This window comes from Mauremys mutica, chromosome 18 (genome assembly GCF_020497125.1).
Source record: "Mauremys mutica isolate MM-2020 ecotype Southern chromosome 18, ASM2049712v1, whole genome shotgun sequence".
Classification (NCBI taxonomy): Eukaryota; Metazoa; Chordata; order Testudines; family Geoemydidae; genus Mauremys; species Mauremys mutica.
The window spans coordinates 21416642-21438766 of record NC_059089.1 but is presented as its reverse complement, the minus strand read 5'-3'; the positions used below and the strand labels follow the sequence as shown (position 1 = coordinate 21438766).

The following is a 22125-nucleotide window of genomic DNA, read 5'->3' as shown; positions in this document are numbered from 1 at the left end:
GTTTAATCTGTGGTTTCCATCTGCAAAACACAATGAGGCTCGCTCGACACGTTGTCTTACCCAGAAAAGGCAGGGGAGGGGGAGAGGGACGGGAGGGGAAACCCACCAGACACGCATCTACTCAAATTGTTCCTTGCAAAGAGGGACAAACCAACCGAACAAGGATCGCGGCTTCCCAGGGCAGTCGGCGAAACTGACAACAACTCTCCACGCTGCAGCGGTCACCCCAAATGCCTCCCCTCCCCATGCATTAAACAAGCCCGCTGCAGCCTGCCTGCCTCCCTGCCATCGCGTGTGGAAAAGGGGGCATGGGGGGGGGGGCCCGGATCAAACGATCAGCGCTGCAATAAAGCCACTTTTTTCATACCCCCCCCATCCCCTCCCTCCACTTCTCCGATCGCCTCTGCTCTCCCCCCAAAACCCCCGGCGATCTGGAGCATTTCAAGCCGAATACATTGCGCCGTGTGGCAAAGCAGAAGCCTTTGCAACAAACTCACCCAGTGGCAGGAAATGTTTGGTGTCCATATCGGCTGTTTAACTCATGCCAAAGCGAGTTGTGAAGATCGGTGGAGGCAAAACACACACGCGCGCGCAGAAATCAAAGCAAAAGAGAGGAAAAAAAACCGGGGGGGGGCCGAGAGGGGCAGGCCAAAAAACAAAACAAAAATCAAAGCCTGCAGCTTTGCCTTGATTTAAAAAATAAGCAGCAGCAGCAGCAGGCGGCACCCCGCACGGGAGCGGGTGGGATAGGAAATCCAGTCCCCGCGTGTGTAAGCCCAAGGCAGGGGGAGTTGTTTCAAACTCACCCAACAATGTAACTAAAGTACTTGTGTCTCGGTGTCTCTCTAGTCCAACTCCAGGAGCTGCAATGCAAAGGGGACCCCGCCAAGGGGGAGCGGGAGGGCCAACCTGGTAGCAGCGACGGCGCTGCCAGCTGGGAGGCTGCAACCGACCAGGTTTAAGGCTTGGCGGCTGTGTGCTTCAACCCTCAGCTCGTTTTCTGGAGGGCGGGGTGGGGGCTTTCAGAGGGGGCTGCTCGAGGATCAGAAGAACAACCACCGCAAATTGTCTCATGCCTGCAAATGTTAATTTAACAAAGCTGCGGGGTTTAAAGAATATTAAGGGGAATGGCTGGCAAAGTGCCAACTCACAGGTACATTTTTTTGAGGAGGAGGAGGAGGATAAAGGACCTGCTCTGTTGTGTAAATGCTGCTAGATAAAGCCCTTGCTGGAGTGATTCCCTTCAGTACTTTTATGGGGCTTTTCATCTGGGTTAGAAAAGCTGGACCCAGCACTGAAACTTGAGTTTGTACAGGTAAGTAGCTAGTAAGGCGATTGACTAGAGCCAATTACATCAATGGGATTACTTCTGTGAGTAAAGGATGCAAGATGGGGCCCTTTAGGCTGAGATTTTCCAAGCTGCCTAAGGAATTAATTTTGACGGGAGGTTGGAGTGTTCGTATTCCAGAGGCAGCTTTGAAAATCTCTTAGCCTTATAAAGAACAGTGGAGGGTGGATAAATAGGCTAGATCCGCTGGCCAGTCTCTATCAGTTGTTCAAATGATCAGTCGATCTACCATAGACACACACGCGCGCATGATAAACCATGTTTAAGTAACTGACACAAGTCACAAAGTGCAAACTTAAGGAAGACACGAACAAGCTCCTTCCCCTCCGGAAAGAGCGAAGTGTGAGTTCTGACTCCAAGGGGCTCTTCCCTTTCTCAGGTTGTCTCATACACTTTACGGTCAGAACAGGGACCATCATGATCATCTAGTCTGACCCTCCTGCTACTTAAACATGCTTTATTTCCTTTCCTGTAACAGAGATACAAGTCAATAACGAATGATAGGTGTGCAGCTTATCTGCGAGCTCACATACTCCAGCTTCTCGGGTGCAAACCCACCTCGGCCTTCTTCTGTTTTTAACTGTCTGTGCTACATACCAATATATCGGGGTGTCTCCAGCTTTCATACCTGGTGCTCAGCCTATTAAGAACGTGTATTAGTAACTTGATGGACCGGAACGACTTGACTGTGTGTAAAGCATATTAAGCATCATATCGACCCACACTCCGGACGACCACAATGTGCATAACGCAGGTTTGTTCCATAGGGTGGAGTTGCTCTCGATCTGTGGGGATGCAGGCCTGGAATGAGTGGCATGATAGCACAGATAGCCTGAAGTGGTATTGGACTGACGGCTAGGGTGTAGGAACTCAGGTGAATGGCCCTGCATTCCATTGACAAGAGCAAGTAGGAGAACACCAGGGGATCCCAACCTGGCAACCCGTTCACACCTGACTGATCCCGTTGAAGGAGACTCATGTGAACAAGGACTCTGCGCGTGGGAGGCATTGAGGAGCAGGCCTTGAGTTTTTGGGGGGATGGAATGAAATTTTAAGTCTAAAATGAGGAAAGGTTTCAAATGTATGCGAGGGTTGCTGCTGCCCTGGCATGTCTGTCTATCTTCTGCCCATCATTGCGGTACCCTGTAAACGAGGATAGAGAAAGGCTCAGGTAATTTACTATGCTAGCAACTCCTCCTGCAGCCTCTTTAGTGTGTCTGTGTTAGGGGACAGCCACCCACCCTGGTCCCTTCTACCCAGAGGGGAGGAGGGTTGTGATCACACCAAAGGGGCAAGCCGCTGCTAATCCCCACGATCCCTATGTGGACCAGCTCTGGGACCATGAACAGAACGGGGCCTCCCTCTCCACCCCTTGCACAACTCGCGATAGCAAGACATTACAACAGGAATGAAAAATGCCAGCAGGACCCATTCTGCGTCAGCGGCAAGCAGCTGCAGCCTGGCACTCATTGGGAGCTGTAGAAGTAAAAACAAAATAAAGCAGCGCACTCCTTTTTATCCTTTGCTCCTGTAATTTAAGCATGTCCAAACAGATTGGTGTGTTTGCGTTTATAACTGGTAACATCATTTGCTCCCGGGCTGGGACCTTGCATGTCAAGTTTCATCTCCCAGACCATTTTTATGGCTGAGTTTGTTATACGAACTCCTGGGGGAAAACAATAACAAATGGGAGTGGGCTTGTTTGAGGGGAGCAGGTCCAGCCTTTCTAACTATGGTGCAGCTGTGTGAAAGTCGGACATTTAATACATGCGTGTGTGTGACACCCAACAATGCAAGGGCAGAGATCAACTTCACCGAATCCGAAGTCAACTACAATCAATTGTGTCTGACCGCACTAATCTAAAAAGGGCTGAACTCGTTTGTAGGGGCAGCGAACCTTGGGCTCGCCCCGAAATGAGCGAGGATAAGGCCCGCGCGCGTGTAGATCAATATATCCAAATTCTGCGCTCGTCCACACCACTGCAAACCCTAGTCAAGTCACTGGGGCCACATCAGTGTAAGCGAAAGGAAAAATTGGCCCATTATGAATCTGTGGATGTTTATATAGGAAGATTGGTCGATAATAATGGGTTACACCGTCAGCTGGTGTATCCAGGCTACAGCCCTATGAGACGCGAGCTGAGGATCTGGCTCAGGGTTCCACCCCTCAGCGTGTTAAAGCTGATACACACAATGACACCGTAGCCACTGCTGGAAACAGACCCTTGTAGACTATAAAACGTGCAGTTTTCATATCTAGTGTGTTTCTCCTAGCAAACTGTTTGGAGTAAATTACATTTTTCCCCAACCAACCCAAAAGAGCTGCTGTTCAGTGCAATCCAAATGTTAATTGTAGTGGCAATAGGTCTGATCCTGCAGTCGTTATTCCAGTGATACTGCCAATGGGAATTTTACCCTGTAGAAGGCTGCCAGACGAGGTCCCATATTTGCAGTCTCCATGAGATGGCAGAAAGTGGCAAGGATATTTCTATGCTGTTACAAACCATTCACCGACCCCCCCAATGAATTTTAATGTGCTTTAATAACCGGCATCAGGCTGCTCTGTGCTACACTGAGCTCTGGCTTGGCACTTCTTAGTAAAGACTTGAATAATTTAAAAAATGATCCATTTTCAGGGCCTTTGGCTTGTACGTCTGTTTGGCACTGGGCTTCTTGGAGTTCCGACACTGTCCTGCAAAACGCCTTCCGTGCCTCTGGGTCTCTCTGTTCATCCTTGCTTGTCTCCCTGATGCCTTGAATTTATTTTTAATTTCACAGTTAGGGACAGCATGAATCACACTCCACAGCTCTTGTTGGTGCAGGGTAACAGCACCTTTGCTCATGTTTGGGGACGTCTTGTTTCTCACATCACAGTGAGATTCCCATGCTGTGGTTGGCTCTTACTATAAAATCTAGCCGTGGCTGAGGCTCAGCTGAGTACAGGCAGCGCTACCCAGCACAGACTCCACCTTGAATGGGAATTGGGTGTTTAAATCCTTTTGGTGGCTTTGAAAATTGCGGTCTTGATTATTTTTCCTAGCAGGATTTATTTATTTGATCTCATTTGCAACTCAGAGGTGACTGATGGAACAAAATTAGAACTTGCTGTGGTTTCCTGCTGTTCCATGTTTTCCCACACAAAGAGCAAAAAGCAGGTATTTTCCACTCTAGATTACTTTTATAGCAGATTAAGGAAAACAGCGAACAAAGAAAGAACAAATATAAGGTCTCCATGAGAGATAACCCTGTGTATATTATGGCAATTTGCCTGACTATAACTACCTCACTGTGGTTGTACTGATCTAACTGAGGTGGTAGAAATGTCTTAATGCCTTTAGTGTACATGGTAGTTCAGTGTCCGAAAGCTGTCATGCTGTTTTCCCTTTGTCACACAGGTGCAAATTTCCCTCACCTAGGCAACCCCGAATGTGCTGCATCTGAAATGGACACACAGTGCAGCAGACAGGGAGACAGCTCTACACTGAAAGGTGTGATAAGGAGAAAACAGAATGACACCTTTCATACAGGCCTACCGTGCTTGTAAAACCCATCACGGCTCGACTCTGATCCTCAGTCAGACCAATGGGGTTGCACCGCCCTGCAGTCAGAATCTGGTTCATTGCCTTTAAAACTGGACACTGGTAGTAAGGGTCTCCTATTACCCCCCGCCCCGCCTCCACCTGCCACCAGCCCCTGTCCTTTGTAGTGTTACTGTTTTGCCCAGGAAAACAAGATACCTAGAAACTGTTCCATTTGCCGTTCAAACACTCGTAATCCGAAAGCTTCCTGACCATCTCACATCCCTTCTGACCTTTGGATTTTGCTAGCAGATCCCAAATAGCAAACAAAATGCACGTTCCCTCAGCCCGGTGTTCTACTTCCCTCCTTCCAGACACATGCAGATTAAATAAATACAGAGCATGGGGCGAGGCAGGACCTGGGTGAACAGCCTGAAAAACCTGTTTTCCCTCCCACTCTTCTTCTGTCTTATCTCTCTAGATTGTAAGCTCTTTGGGGCATGGCTGTCTCTCGCTGTGTGTCTGCACAGTTCCCAGTGCAGTCTCCAGATCTCAGCTGGGATCTTCAGGCACTCCCATAATACAAAGAATCAACAGTAATGATAAAACCTGTTGAGTCCAGTTGCTGATTCCTACAAGACACATTGCAAATGCAAAGCAAAACACTCTTAAGGGTATTTCCATAAGCATTGTAGATTCAAAGTTACCAGTTTATTTTTCCCAGAAGCATTTAACAGGCAGATGATGTTTGTTTGTAAAGTGAAATTTACATGATATATTTGATCTTTGATCCTGGAAACCACATTCCCACAATGAAGTTAGGCAAAAAGACTCTGCACCCTACTCTCTTTTCGAAACAACTTAATCAGAAGAACAAGGCAGTGCAAGAAACATTGTCTTCTATGGTCAGCTCTTAGTATGGGACATAAAATGCTATCAAAGACCCTATCACTTCTAAGCCATAGGGGAGTATTTGTCTTTGTCTGTCTATGGCTGTGCCTATGTGGTTTATCTACGTAGCATGGTCAAGTAGTTAAATCAGGCACGGGGAGTCAGGACTCCTGGGTTCTATTTCTGATCTGTCACTAGGTCTAGCCTCTCTTGTGCCTCATTTCCCCTCGCTGGTGACCCTGGAGGAAGTTGCTCACCTGTTGCAAAGGGCTGGTGGTTGTGACGTTTAATTAATTCATATTTGTAAAATGCTTTGGCAACCTTGCAAAAAAGGCTCTGAATAAGTGCAAGCCCAACTTGCATCTGCCTTACACAACGGCTGGGGGTCCATCTGAGTCTCTGGACCAGAAGTTGATTAGCAGGGAAGCGATAAAGAAAGAAAATTTCAATGGATTGAAGATTAAATATCAGATTTACAGAGCTCTGGTGAAAGAATCTGAGCTTCCCTTTTTGACTTATTATGGCCTGGATTCTTGGCCGGTGTAACTCAGCATAACGCCAGCCAAGTCAATGGAACAATGCTAATTTGAACCAACTGAAGATCTGGTTCTGTGATATTATCAGTAACTCCCATTGCACTAGTAATAGGGCCAGATCCTCAACTAATGTAAATCAGTATAGTTCCAGTGAAGTATATCCAGCTCTACTGATTTACACCAGCTGCGGATCCGGCCCAGTCTATTCCGGTGCTGCTTTCTCCTCCAGCCTTCTCCCCGGCTCTGCATACAAAACACTTTGCAAATGAAGTGTGAAGATAATATGCTTTATCAGGAGCATTTATTACTGACAATTGTTGTATAAATCATTCCCCGTACACATACATATACATAAAGGGTGAATAAATATGCAACCGGTATCCAGCGCACCATCTCCTTTTCGATGATGTCAACGTAGACCCCATAAAGACAGTGGGAAATGATTCATAATATTTATATGACAGACATGATATGAACCGTAATAGTCTGTTGGGATTGAGAATATCCATAGGTCTCTGTCAGCCGCAAATGTGATTTAAATATTATATATGTGGCAACTGTAGCATTAGTAATATGATAGCTGTTATTGATAGCGGCCATAAAATGCAGTAGTTTTGCACTGAAGAATGTGAAAAATAATCTAGTGGTTTACCTAATGGTCTTCTCAGCAATGCATTGAAAGAAACTGTCCTTTCAAACGTCTCTCTCCCCACCCCCCATCATCACCATCAGGTTCTATCAGATTACTGCCAGGGTAATATTTTATTCTGCTGATGTCAGTTCATGGCATCCTAGCCCTCCTGGCAAGACTCCAGCCGACTGCACAAAGTTTGTAAAGCAAAGAGGGTCTGTCAGAAGTCCCCTTCCTTGAGTGTAGGTTTGTATGGTAGGTCATTTGGAGGTTATCTGTGGGTACGAGTGAGAGTGGTAAGGGGTGTGTGGCATGTGGTGAGCCAAGTTCAAGGTGTAGTGAGCAGTAAATTGTTCCTTCTGGGCTGTAAACAAAAAAAATGTATGAAAGGGGGGAACATCAGGACGAGATTGTCGAAAACAATGCAAGATCGGAGGAATTCAATCCAACTGGGCCAGACTGGACACTGCATAAAAAACGGGCAGAGGAATTCCTAATCCAGTGGGCTACACACAATTATTCCTGGATTTAAAACAATGAGGGATCCTCAACAGGCATAAATCAGCATAGACCCATAAAACTCCATGGAGCTACTCTGACCCAGCGTGTCGTGGACTGGGGGAGTGGGAGTCAGGACTCCTGGGTTCTGTTCCCACTGACTCTCTGTGTGGTCAATTCACCCATGTGGCGGTGGGGGAGCCTAGGAGGCTCTCCACCTCATTTAGGCCCCAGGATCAGGTTGCATTACAGGGCTGAAGATGGAGTGGTCCCATTATTGCAGGGAGTTTTGCACCCCTGTATGTCACAGAAAGGGCTCCATGCTAGCTCCACATAGCCCAGAGTGAGGGCAGAAAAGGGGACATGATCTGAGATTACACTGTAGACTGTAGACTAGCATACCGGGGCTGGGGGGTTGCATCCTATCCCTGGGTTGATAGGTGATGGGTTTCATCTCTCCATCTCTCTCACACTTCACCTGATTGAAGACCAGTTATCCAGTCTTTATACAGACTAAGCAAATTTCAGGCAAGCCACTTCATTTCTCTGTGCCTCAGTGTGACCATCTTTAAAATGGGGATAGCCAAACTTCAGAAAGGAGTCAGGAGGGAAAATTAACAAAGTGCTTTGAGATCTCAGCTTTCAAGGGGCTATACACATCCCAAGGGATGGCTAAATTCCTTTATTAATAACAACAGAGCAGACTTTACCATTCGTCTCCCCTTCCCATCTCCCTTTTCCCAGGTCTCAGCTCTGATCCTTTGTTGCAAGGAAGCTCAAGCTTCACGCAGAAAAACGCCAGGATCCATGAATGTTTGATGAATTGCATGGCCGTTAATTACCACCGGCCCTTGTTTATCTTATTAACAGAGTGCTCCGCTCTGTGAGAGGAAATCAGCCTTGCCGGGCTCAGCCTCGCCGAGGGAAGGGCATTGCTCTCATACGTAATAGACGAAGAAAGGCGGATGGGGCGGGCTTGAAGACTAAATTTCAATGATCAGGAGTCTCCGCGGACATGATCAGCTGTCAGAACAAAGTGTGGTTGGAGTGCTTTGAGCAACAGCAGTGAAACCCTCTTGAGGTTTCAACCCTGCCTTAAGAAGGCCATTTTTAATTCAGTCAATTGTTCTTTAAAAATGGAGATGCTGAGAGAGAGAGAGGAGGGAGAGCTACCCAACTGATGTGCACACTGGGCACAACTGCAGCCCACTGAGAAAACATCCCCTTTTACGCAAGGATAAGGTAAAGTTCCAGCCAGGGAGAAATGGCAGGTGCTCCCCACCGAGGAAGGATTGCTCTGGGGTGGGCTGCTGGTGTGCTGGATTCAGTTCCCAGCTCTGCCACAAGCTTCTTGTGTGACCCAGGGCAAGTCACTTAACTTTTCCGTATTTAACTTCCCCATCTACAAAATGGAGCTAAAAGTGCATCTTCCCTCCCACTTTTTGTCTGCTTAGAGTGTAAGTTCTTTGTGTGCAGTGCCCAACACAATGGAGCCCTGATCGTGGGTGGTGACTCAACGTGCTATATGATGTTATAAAACATTGGCAACGTTTCTCAGTCTGGGCGCAATCGTTTTCCCAGGGATGTCTCCGGAAAAGATCCGGGCATCGATTTCTGATGCCCTTCCGACGACACACAGGATTACCCTCCCTAAAACACCCCCTGACCATGCAGCTCTGTTGGCTTCAATGGGAGTTTGGCCTTTGTAAAGAGAAAGTACAAATTAAAGACAAATTTTATTCTCCGTGGGTGAGGGTTTCAAACATTACTAAGGGAGTTAGTCCCTGTGAAAGTCAAGGGCAGGTGCACTGGTGTCAAGCCAAGGTAACGTCATTAAAGTCAGTGGAGTTGCTCGTATTGACACCTGCGTAACTGAGACCAGGCCTTCTATTAGGATTTCAGGTTTTAGCTCACTATGTTGTGTCTATTTTGGGGCCATGGCAGTTATGGGGAAAGGAGCAGCCCATGAGCCAGGTTTCAAATTGCTAGCTACATCCCTGATCACATCACGGAGGAGAAACCAAGGAAATGAATATACCCCAAACAAACCGAACCTCAGGGCAAGCAGCGATCAGCTGTCTAGTGCGTAGCCTTAGAAAAAAAAATGAACTAGAATTACGTGATCCTGCCCTTGAAAACAGATCCATTTGTGACCTAATCTGTGACTCTGGGAACACACAGCTCTGGTCTCTCTCTGCTTTGTGCACTAAATGGCAAGAAATACTATCTTGCATGCAGGCCTATCACACTGATATCTTAAGGGATTTCATTCCCCAGGATTACATTTTAATATTTTAAAGCAAACAGGACGTACATTTCCGTTTAATCCAAAGCAACAGACTTAGCGGGCAGAACTGGGACTTCGTAGGATGGGGATGTACGCAGATTTATTCAGAGAACAAATGGATTTATGGAAATGAGTTAGTGGATCTCTCAGAATTCAGTACAGGACAATTAGGAGACTACAGTAGGGAGTCCCGTCCCTTTTCTCGATACATCCATGGGAGAACAGCATGGCAAAGCTGCGAGTTTAAACAAGGTGTCCTGAATCCTAGTCCTTCCTCTTAAATATCTTATAGTTCATAAATACGCCACATTTCATATAAGGTAGCGAATGTCTATTCAAAGAGCAAGGGGGCTAACCATAAGTTCACAGTTTTAAATCTGTTGGACTCCAGTGGTCCTGATTTGTCTCTCACTCACCCTGGTGTGAATTAGGAGACACTCCATGGAAGTCACTGGGCCTGTTTCTCCTCTCAGTTACACTAGTATAAATCAGGAGTCAACTCAGTTGAAATAAATGGAACTGCACCAGTATGAGATCAGAATATTGCTGCTATAAAACCAGCATGAGATTGGAATCAGCCCCAGTGTATTACAAGGAAGCTATAACCAACGCCTGGCAATATTATTATTTTTTGAAATCTGAAAAAAAAAAGAGAAGAAAAAATTGATTGTAATTTCCTTCTGATTTGGAAAATCAAATCCTCTAGGCATGGACTCCATTCCTCTTCCTTTCCTCCAGTCCCTCTGTGTGTGTCGTTCGAGCCCATAGGGCTGTCGCGGTCTGCAGTTCCACTGGAGTGTTAGCTCTGTATTATTTCACTCCCTGGGCGAAGCGGCGGGGAGACACTCTTTATGAAAGATGCCATATAAAAATAAATGGAATTGAATTAGAATAACAACTAAAGCCATTTCTTCTCAGTCCTCACATTAATCCATTTAGTTTGATTATCTGGATCAAAGGAAGATTTGCATCTCACTCTTGCCAATTTCCACTGTTCCTTCCTTTCCCCTTAGATGAGCCTCGTCAGTTTCTAATTTGTAGTCTTTTTTTTTTTCCCTCCCCTGCATAGAGGCTTCAAAGAGATTTTTACCTGGCAATCAACTTTCTTGGCGGGTTGGATTAAGTGGTGATTAAGTGGTCAAATTGCAGCAAGTGACAAAATTATAATGAAATTTTCAGGACTTAAATTAAGGTAAAGGAAGCAAATACCCTCTTTTAAAAGAAATAATGATGTGGAAGGCCTGGAACATAATGAGAAGTGTATCAGTGGCAATTTGATTTTTTAATGGGAGGTTGCATGCTGACATGCAGTGGCTTCCACAAATTCAGTGGTGAATATTTTATGTTCATGACATGCTCACAGAGAAGTTAAATAGAGAATATAAATACACTTGCCAGAAGACTGCAATTTAACATTACTTTATTTCTTAGAATTCAGAACAATAACACACAAGAACCCAAATCAGAGAGAGACAAAGCAGGCTGCTCACTAAGGCAGGCTGGTACCACTCACCCCGCCTTATTCTGGGTTGGATGTCTGCTGAACTGACGACTGTTAGGTCCAGATTGCACGCACCTGTACAGAGACACACACACACTCCCCAGCCTGTAAGGAAGACCAGGAAAAATCATGAAATTTAAAGTGACAGCCTAGAAGTTTAACACAGTTTTCAATGCACCACAGCATGCAGCGTAGGAGTCCTGTATCTGACTGAGGCTGGAGCATGTCATACAGTGAGGGGTGGGTAACTAACACCACGTGAATAGCACTAAGGCTGTGGGACAAACCGAGGCCACGGTTTCAGACCCAGTCACACATTGTGAAGAGGAGGCTCATGGGCTTGAGTATCAGTTCAGGGTGGAGCATCAGCCTTAACCTGGCTGCTTTTTCTCATGCGTACACCGATCCTTTCATTTTAAATTCAGCTGGGTGGCTGAAATTCACGCTGGCACAGAGGGGATGCCCCAGGGTTGGGCTGGAGGAGGGGAGAATGGCGCAAACAAGACGCCTAAAGTAGCCTTCTCAACACAGTGTGCTGCAGAGGTGGTATCAGCAAGAGCCAAGAACACTGGGGAGGGGCTGCTGTTGCCGCAGTGGCCCTGACGCCCTCGGTCATTGGGAAAGGTGCTCCTCAGCCTGTGGGTATGTGAAGGGTGTAAATCCTCTAGGTGGCAGAGCCAGCAGTAATGGGAGGAGTTCGAGCAAAGGTGTTTGAGTGCTGCGGGGCGGGGGGCGCTCTGAGGGAGAGGTCTAGTGGGCTGCGGATTACTCTCCCAAGGAGGAATTCAATTGTTTGAGTCTCTGAAAATGGGTCTGGACAAAGCCGTGGAGAATAAACAGTGCTGTGGGGAGGAATTATCCCTCCCCCCCCCAGGGAGATGGAGATGATGAGTCAATCTATCTTTCCCTTCTGTGATTTCTGTGATTGAGTTAAGCCCCTCAGGCAGGGCAGCGGAGGAAATGAATGATGGAAAGTCCTAGGTCCCCGGGGCTCCCAAGGAGGGAATTGTTTGTGTTGGAAGTTTGGTTCCATGGCTTTCGCCCCACTTTCCGCTGCCCCTCTGCTCCTTTCGCGGGCGGGGGAGGGAGGGAAGGGAAGGACTCCCTTGAAGTGTTGGTGAAGTGCACTGGTTTTCTCGAAGTTGCAGAGTCCCCGGGTCACCAGCAGCACCCAGCACCACATACTAAACCCGACCACCAGAATGATACCAAAGCATTGCAGCCCACAGGAGGCTAGACAATTACACCTCTACCCCGACAGAACGCTGTCCTCGGGAGCCAAAAAATCTCACCGCGTTAGAGGTGAAACCGCGTTATAGCGAACGTGCTTTGATCCGCCCGAGCGCACAGCCCTGCACTGCTTTACTGCGTTATATCTGAATTCGTGTTATATTGGGTGGCGTTATATCGGGGTAGAGGTGCATGTGCCACAGATCTGTCTTGCCCAACACCTTCCTTTGTTCTGAGTTATTATTATTGATCATGCTTATTACGGCATTGCCCAGGGCCCAATTGAGAATGGGGCCCCATTGTGCTAGGAGCTGTACAAACACAGAGAGTGCTTGCTTTTCCTTCAGCTTAGCATGACAAGGCAGAGATAGGGAACTTCCCTAAACACTCACTCCCAGGGCCGCCCAGAGGATTCAGGGGGCCGGGGGCAAAGCAATTTCGGGGGGCCCTTCCATAAAAAAAAAGTTGCAATACTGTAGAATACTATATTCTCGGGGGGGCCTGGGGCAAATTGCCCCCCCCCCGGGCGGCCTTGCTCACTCCTGTGTTTGCTTTAGATCACTAACAAACACAGATCTGAGAGAGGTTTCAGCTAGCCTGATTTACATGTGGTTTGCCTGGGCATGAATCTATAACATTGATAGGGCTGCAATATGGACAGACTGTAGGGAGAAAAAAATCCCCTTCTCCAAAACTTCAACCCTCAGATGCTAAACCCCTTTGGGCAAGGGACCTTCTCTTTGTTCTGCGTCTGCCCCACGCCTAGTGTAATGGGGTCTGTGCCTGGGACTGGTAGATGTTACTGCAAAAATAATAATAAAATAATGATAATAATAAATATAAATATTAAATAAAATACCATCTCACTAATTCTGCAGGTGGACATTTCACCTCGGTGGGGAACACATCACTGGGCCAGATTCTAGTCTCAGTTACTCTGGTTTAAATTGGGGAGCAAGGGAGTTACTCCTAATTTGCCCTTGTGTAAAGCAGATCAGAATGTGGCTGTTATGCCACACAAGGCAGAGCAGATTAAATTAGGTCAATTAACCTGGGAGGCAGCGTGTGGGAGGAGATTGAGGCTTGAAGGACAAGCACTCAGTGAAGATGGAGCCCAGCTGGGCAGGGGCTGACTGAGCTAGAATAAAACCAGCCAGAGGAGCCAGTAGGCTGCAGTGACTCTGAGGGATGGTGGTGTGAGCAGCTATAGCGAATGGCAAGAAAGTAAAGAAAGGAGCGGTCTGCAGTTAGTCCATGGGAGGAGGGCATTTGGGCTGGTAAAGCCAGAGGACGGGGCCAGAAGATAAAGTGGGGTAAGAGGAAAGAATCCAGGGAAATAGCAGGGTCCGTGAGCAAGCAGACCACAGTTGCTAGATATAGGGTTCCTAGGCTGGATCCCAGAGTAGTGGGTGGGCTTGGGTTTCCCCCACCAGCTGCTGGGAAATTGGCACAGGACCTGGCTTAGAGGGCATGAGGACAGCTGACCCAGTGGGACTCTGATATCCCCGAAGGGGAGGACTGTCCAGTGACCTGGTGGAGGGCTGAATCATAAAAAAGGAGCAGTGCAGGTCTCGGAGAACGAGGAGACGCCATGGTGTGAGGAAGGGGGCATCAGACCAAAATGGAGCTAATTCCCATATGGCCCCAAGGAGGTGCCCAGCAGTGAGCAAGCCCCATGACAGTGGCACACTGACTTTAGTGGGAGTTTCGTCTGCCTAAGAAAGGAGTGCAGGATAGGCAGTAGAGATCAGGAGGAAAATGTTGCCCCCTGTACGTTACACAGGTATGTGCCTATGCACGCTCTGCAAGGCATATAGGTCATCACCATACATGTGGCACTCCATGTATGGGACATCTGAAGGAGGCTGGAGACTGCAGCCTTAAAAAGAGACCCCAATCCCAGTACTGGTCCCTGAGCTGATTCTTCTTGGGTGCTCCTCTTACTGCTGTTGAGCAAGTAACTGATATCCCTCTGTTCAGTGCCAAGGAAGGAATTGCTCTTGTCAGCTGGTGCTGTAGGAGCTAGCTGAACTAAACCTATCTGGAGGTCTGCTCTGATCTTTTGTATTGCCATCCCCTAGGAGCTACACAACAGAAGGAGATGCCCTTAGTTCAGCCCTTTGGACATGGGAAATGCGCGTGCCTGGACTGGCGTGGCACCAGAGCTCTGGCAGATACAACAAAGACCTTGAATTTCAAACATGGTCATGGGGATTCCCTTGATCCTCTGAGTGTGCTAAACTCTGTGTCCTCTGCTAACGCTGTGCTCTCATCACAAAGGAGGAGATGGAGACATCAGGGAATGGGAAACTGAATTCTACCTTTAGCTCTCCCCTCCTTTACAGCTTTAGGAAGCATGCAAGCTACCAGAGCAGTGACCTACTGCATAGGTCCTGCTGCCAGTGATGACCAATAGCCACCCAGATATTCGAGTTAAGAAAATAGTGTTCAGATCTCATGCTTTGCGGTGTAACATGAGTGCTACTGGAGTCAGGAAACTATTCCTCCTGTGTTCCACATCACTCAATGCGCTAGATGCATTACAAAGGATTTTGCTTTTTTCGGAAGCATCACTGTATGTTACAGGTCCCCCTGTGTGCCCATCCATAGAGGACGTGAGTCCTTTAAAGCAGTGCCTCTCAACCTTTCCAGACTACTGTCCCCCTTTCAGGGGTCTGATTTGTCTTGTGGGACCCCAAGTTGCACCTCACTTCAAAACTACTTGCTTATAGAATCAGACCTAAAAATACAGAAGCGTCACAGACACGCTGTTACTGACGAAGTGCTGACTTTCTCCTTTTTACCATATAATTATAAAATAAACCAATTGGGATATAAATATTGTACTTACATTGCAGTGTATAGGACATAGAGCAGTATAAACAAGTCATTGTCTGGATGAAATTTTAGTTTGTACTGACTTGGCTCGCGCTTTTTATGCTGCCTGTTGTGTAACTTGGCAAATATCTAGATGAGTTGATGTAACCCTGGAAGACCTCTGTGTACCCCCAGGGGTACGTGTATCCCCTGGTTGAGAGCCATTCCCCTAAAGCTTCCATTAGAAAGCATCAGCTCAAAGCGTGGCAGTTTATGCTTTTGGCTCTGGAGGTCCCTGGTTCAGTCCTTGATGTGTCAGCCAGGATGGTAACCATTGCGTAAGTACAAAGATGAGGGTATATAAGCCTAGGAGCTGACCTGATCCCCGGGAAGTCAGTGGGACTATCTGCTGAGAACACAATCCTGAAATTCCCTGCTTATGTCAGCCGTGACAGTCCTTGCTCTGAGTGTGGGGACAACCACAGCTTGAACTGAAGGAACAAACTCTGGCAGTGGGAAGGAAATTCCCTCCCTAAAAATATACTAGCTTAGAATGTATCAGGAGAAGGCGAAGACAGAGGAAAGGAAGGTTTGCCCCAGCTGGATGTCCATCATTTCAGCACTATGTACAATGTGACCTGGTACCTCAGTGGGTGTGACTGAGTGAAATCTAGTGAGATTGTTTGGTGATATTAAAAACCTGGGGAACTCCTCTAACAACATGGTTTTCAAACTGTGGTCTGCATACCACCAGTGATCCACTGGTGGTCACGTGGACCTGGCTAGTGACATGAAGCTGGTTCTTGTCCTAGCTTCCAACTGCAAAATCACATTAGCGAGACTAGCAGTAGATTGAATCTTTGCTAATGGTACTTCTCCACATAAGCCACTGCCATAGTTGCCAGAGCTGTTATGAGTTCACAGATGGGATGGAATATGGCCATGCAGTTAAGATGTGGTCTACTCTATGAACCAGTCTGAGACTCGCTGCTGTCCAGTGCAATCTGACTGAGTGAGTCACTGAAAACGTCCTGGGTCAGTCAGACTTCTAAAGCAGCTCATGATCCGCGGTGCATCTAAATGGCGCATGCAGCTGCTGCCATTGCGTATGGCATGTAAATGGACATTCGGATACACAGTGGCCTGATTTGCACATACAATGGTGGTAATTGCACATGCAAATTATACACAATGCAGCACACGTCTCCTTTCTAAAAGCTATCCGTCTGTTACTCTGCATCTAAAATAAAGTCACGGGCAGTTTTAAGTTCCCAGGATGTGTATTTTTTGGCTTTTGAAGGACAATCAACACCCTGAGCTCTGTTCTCCCTGTTTCTTTCCCAGCATGTCCACCTCCCCGGTCTGCTGGCTGGCTTCCCAAGCCATGGTTTCGATCCCCAAGTGCTGACATTGCATAGTTTAGTAAGAGAGGCATATTGCATGGATTTCTAGTGTAAATTACGGGACAATCCAAGATAAACATTTTGAAAGAGATGGCAGAATAAAGGGGGTGAAAGAAATGTTTGGGGCCATATCCTGCCACCATTTACATTGCTCTAAATGCAGAGTAATTCCACCAACTGGAGCAGCCTTTGCTGATTTCAGTGGAGTTAGTCTGACTTCTCACTGATGTAACTGAGAACAGAATCTGGCTTGTTAGGTTCAGTTACTACCCACTGTGGAGCAGGCAAGAGTATGATTTCAAATGATTCAGCTTGAGACAGCAGTCTGCATAGAAAAATATTCATATGGCTACCCCATAGGAATGAGGGTTGACCTTCTGACCCACATGCCTTGTGCGTTGATGCTCTCTGATCTGAAAGAGGGGGTGAATTTTATAGGGAAAAAGAAGCACCAATATTTTTTTCTTTAATACTTTGTGGGGAGACAAATTACGACTGATTCCAAAGTCGTAATTTGGACTTTGGTGTCCCTTCTGATAGGAAGGCACTGAAGAGGTATGAAGATATGTCTCTTCACATGTTCATCCACTGAATCTACAAACCTGCCCATGTAGCATTAGATCTCAGAAGAACTATATATCCTCATAACTTCATCTGGAATATTTTTGTTCCATAAATGCAATGGATCCAAATTCAGCCTTCGGCTACAAAGGTGCAAACTGAAAAGCATTTGGTGTGGAAATGTCAGCTGAAGGTAACATTTTCTCTGGGCTGTTTTATGACCATCTGTTTCCGATACTGTTTTGAGCAATTTTGGATACCATTGTTATGAATGCACAGAAATGCAATGAATCAGTCAACCACATGGTAGGAAATATATTCTAGTTTGATTTTTTTTTCAATGATTCAGTGATAAAAATACTTACTCATGGATTTACATGACACGTGACTTACTGGGAAATGGGCAGTAGATTGTTAATAAAGGTTCACTTTTTAAATTTGTAACGCTTTTGTTAATTGCGAAGTGTTATATTCGATACCAGTATATTGTTGCTTGAGTTGCACCCTATGTATGGCTTACTCTTAAAATGTCGCTCTGTGCTTTTAAAAACTAAGGCCGAGATCCCCAAAGGTCTAATGGAAGTGAGGTGTCTAAATACCTTGGGGGATCGAGGCCTTAAGTGCATTTTATAAGTAGAAAACCTACTCCAAACCCTTACTCCTGTTGATGTTGGTGGGGTTATTCCCACAAATAAGGAGTATTTACACAAGTGTTTGCAGAATTGGACACTGTACTTTTCATTATTCTTACAGGGCCCAGTGTACGGTTGCTATGGGAGATTTGTCTGAATAAGGAATGCAGGATTGGCCCGCTTGTTTCTGTTCAAGTTTTCCTAGCATCATAAGGCAAGAACCAGTACGATTTTATTTCCCTTGTCCACTTTTTTCTCCAAGGCCAGTCGAACTCCAAACATTTTCTGCATGCAAACCAATATAAGTATAACTTAGCTTGAAAAATTCACTCAGTGTTGAAGGCTGGCTGGAATTCAAAGTCTCAGCAAGGGAATGAATGGTTTAGATGTGGGTCCAGCCCTCTTCTAACGCCGAAGTGCTGCCTGATTCTTTAGTGTTTACTGATTTCCACTTAATTAGTAATTAATGAGCTGGGAGATTGTAGGGTTCGAGTCCCAGAATCAGGCATAACAGAAACAAGGTTATCAAGTTCAATATCGGCCTGGGAACCCTGGTGTGCACAAGGAAGACATTCGTACTGGGGCAAGGTAAAACTGGAAACACTTTTATTAGCACAACTAGCAAAGACACAAACGCTCCAAAACACACAAAAAACTAGCAAACTACAGAAGTGAAGCAGTCTCTGGTACCATTCCTCACATACGTACTCTCACTCTTTCTTGGGGAGCTGGTGGTAAGAGACAAAGGTCCTGCTCTGTCCCTGGCATCCGATGGTCCAGGTCCCCTTCTTACATGGTGGTCTTGCCTGTTATAGGGCCGAGGGGGTGTCATGAATATTCAAAAAAATGCCCAGCCTCCCTTGTCCATAATCAGCCTTCTTCACCCATATCCTATAGGTTAGTGTATTCATGATTTTAGCCTATTACCGTACACAGAAATTCATTGCCAAGTAGGGTGACCAGATGTCCCGATTTTATAGGGACAGTCCCGATTTTTGGGTCTTTTTCTTATATGGGCTCCTATTACCCTCCCACCCCCATCCCGATTTTTCACATTTGCTGTCTGGTCACCCTATTGCCAAGGCAGGTCTACGGTTAAGCATTTGCCAAGATTTTATCCTAAAATATGCAAACCAATTATCAGTTCAGTGTTCCCGCAGTTACCTGGTATCAGAGGTGCTGGAACAATTTGTATAGTGGGGGCACAGGTGCTGACTTTTCATTGTGCTGGGAGGTGCTCTACGCTCCGGCTCTGCCCCAGGCCCGCCCCCACTCCACCCCTCAATGCCACACCCCTGCCCCGCCTCTTCCCACCCCTGTACCATCCCCTCCCCAGAGTGTGCCGCATCCTCGCTCCTTCCCCCTCCCTCCCAGCCTCCTGCATGCCACTAAACAGCTGATTGTGGCAGGCGGGAGGCGCAGGGAGGGAGGAGGAGGCGCTGATTGGCAGGCCCTGCCAGTGGGCAGAAGGCACTGGTGGGTGGGGAGGAGCTGCTAGGGGGGCCTGATGTGGGTGCTCAGCTCCCACCATTTTTTCCTGTGGGTGATGAAGCCCCGGAGCACCCACGGACTCGCCACCTATGAGTGGGGATGCTGAGAGCCATTGAACTAAACTGTACGCCCCGTATATGATGGAAACCACTTCAAGTCAGGGAGTGCAGCAGTAGCCACACAACTCCTAGTTCTAGCACCTATGTCTGCTATCACTTTCTACAGACACCCCCTCTTATGCAAACTATTCCCAGCTCCCCCAAACCCAGAGTGACTGTCAGGCCAATTATGCCAAAGTTCATGAGCCTCAAAGCCGTATGCTAAGTGTTTAAGCAAATGTCGTACTGGCCGGTAGGTTTCTTGAGTTACTGCTAAGTAAAATAAAATGCTAAAGGTAGCTCTATGGGCTACACAAGTGGTTTTGATTTTAAAAATTAGATTTGGCATTTTGAAATGCCTTTGGTATTTGGAAAGTGAAACACAACATGGTCCCAATCCTGTGAGATGTTGAGTGCTCCCCACTCCAACTGAATTCAATGGGAGTTGGGAATACATTGGCCCTGATCCAGCTTATGCTTAAATTTAAGCAGGTTTAGTTCCATTGACTTCAGTGGGACTGCTCACATGCTTAATGTTAAGTGCAGGCTTAAATGCTTTGCTGTGTTGGGGTGCTTGCAGGATCAAAGTCTAAATAGCCAAGATGTTGAAGATTTAGAATCATCGTCTTTGCATTTAACAGCTAACATTTCCCAGTGATTTTTCGGAAGGATTTTAACTACAGATGGCACACATGCTAACTACATTGTTCAAAGAGGCTGGGATGGCCCACCTGTTCCAGACTATTGGGTATGTAATGCCGCCTAATTACACATGTGCCCATGAGAACAGAACCATTCCTCTCTGGCATCTCTCGCACAGATTTTTTTATTTTGCTTATCACATATCTACCCAAGAGAGATGCTTAAGTTTCTTGGCTGAATAATCCAACTTTCTGCAACTAGCTGAACCAAGGAGAAGCTGAAAAATGCCTCTCCAATGACAAACACAATTTTTAGGCTCTGTCAGGTCCAAGTTTGACTATTCTGGCTCTGTGAGGGTATGTGTGTGTTTGGCTTCCCTCGCTGTAAAATAGGGATCATTGAGAAGGATGAGAGGAAATGGAAGTATTAATATTTTTTCACTTTTTCTACCCCTCTGGTTAACAGACCCAGATGAGATCCTGCATGAAGCACCCTGAATTTCCTTTGTCTTCATGGTGACCTCACTAATTTGCACGACTGATTGTTACATCCATTGCAGATTGCCGACATTTGCAAATTAGTGAGTGAACAAACACAGGAAATAAAACTGGGCCCAGATCTCCAGCAGGTGTACATTGGCATAATTCTCTTGCATCTAATTACACCAGCCGGGGATCTGGCCCATTAATCTGCTGCATCACAAAATGCATTTGGTTCATTTATGCTGACACGTTTCATTTAGTCTTCACTCTGCAGGATGCTAGTACTTTCCAATATATCAATGAACACATGGTAGCACGTTTTATAAACATCATGAAGTCTTGGTAAGACGAGACCTCAGGATGGCTGTTGAAGTTAAATCAAATATTATTAATAAGGTTTGCAAAGCCCCTTGGCAGTGAAAAGTGCTCCGGAAGTGCTAAGTATTGTTGTCTGCAGTGTTGCTGTAGCCAGGATATGAGAGAGACAGAGGTGGGCAAGGTAATATCTGTTATTGGACCAACTTCTATTGAGAGAGATGAGCTTTGAAGTTTCACCAAGTTCTTCACAGAGCTTCCCTAGACCTGAAGAAGAGCTCTGTGAAGTTCGAAAACTTGTCTTTTCCACACATCAAAAGTTGGTCGCCCGAAAAAGTATTATTGTTATCCCACTGTAGTGTTGCCTCTGCTATTAAATCTTAGGTGAGCTGTGCCTAGCAGAGTGGGATCTCAAGCCTTGATCAGGACATCTAGGTACTACCATAATATTCCTAGTAAATGGGTGATAGTGCCACATAAGAAGGATCAGGTCCATGGATTAGCAAAGTGACAAGAAGCAATGTTTTCCTATAGAATAAATACAGTAGAGAGAGACACACACACCCGACACAAACATCAGTATTGTATTTTTTCTAATTTAAATAAATATACCAATTCAATATTACACTGTAACTCTAATGTGGAATTATGATGTGACGGGGAAAAATAATGAGCATACACTGCATACGGTCCAAAGACTATTGGCATGATGGACGCTTTTCTCACTGGCTCAAATGAGATAATCTTTTCCAACAAGTTTTGTTTCCAGAAAAAAATTCTCTGTAGTCCTCTACAGACCCCAAGTATATGGAAGATTGAAATCAAAAGCTGCCATTAGTCGTTCTGAGGGTGATCCTGCAAGGTGTTTTAGTGGGAGTTGAAGGTGCTGCTGGCCTTTATGGTATGTGTGTTTATAAATGCACATGTCTATTGTATATGGGTGGAATTTTCAACTGAAAGCCAATAGGAGTCTGGCACTCAACTCCCTTAGGCGCCTATGAAAATCTCATTCTTTGTGTCTCTGTATACTGTCTTTGTATATGTGCGTGTAAGTAAGGAGAGGCAGTGTGGTCTAGTGGCTACTGACCTGGGACTCAGAAGACCTGTCTTTTATTCCTGGCTGTGCCATTGGCCTGCTGCATGACCGTTTCCACTCTGTGCCTCAGTTTCCCATCTGTAAAATAATACTGACCTCCTTTGTAAAGGGCTTTGAGATCTACTGATGAAAAAACACTATATAAGAA

At 46.2% G+C, this 22125-nt stretch overlaps 1 protein-coding gene across 2 annotated transcripts in view; it reads right to left on the bottom strand.

The window, feature by feature from the left end:
- Positions 1–865, bottom strand: part of RXRA (retinoid X receptor alpha) — a 213506-nt gene extending 212641 nt beyond the window's left edge. Inside the window, exon 1 of one of the 2 annotated variants that reach the window (XM_044992500.1) lies at positions 807–865. Coding sequence is in view for 1 of the 2 variants with exons in the window: in XM_044992498.1 (XP_044848433.1) it covers positions 498–525 (28 nt within the window). In the remaining variant the exon portion in view is untranslated. The other variant, XM_044992498.1, reaches the window with a different exon arrangement.
- Positions 866–22125: the final 21260 nt, after the last annotated feature.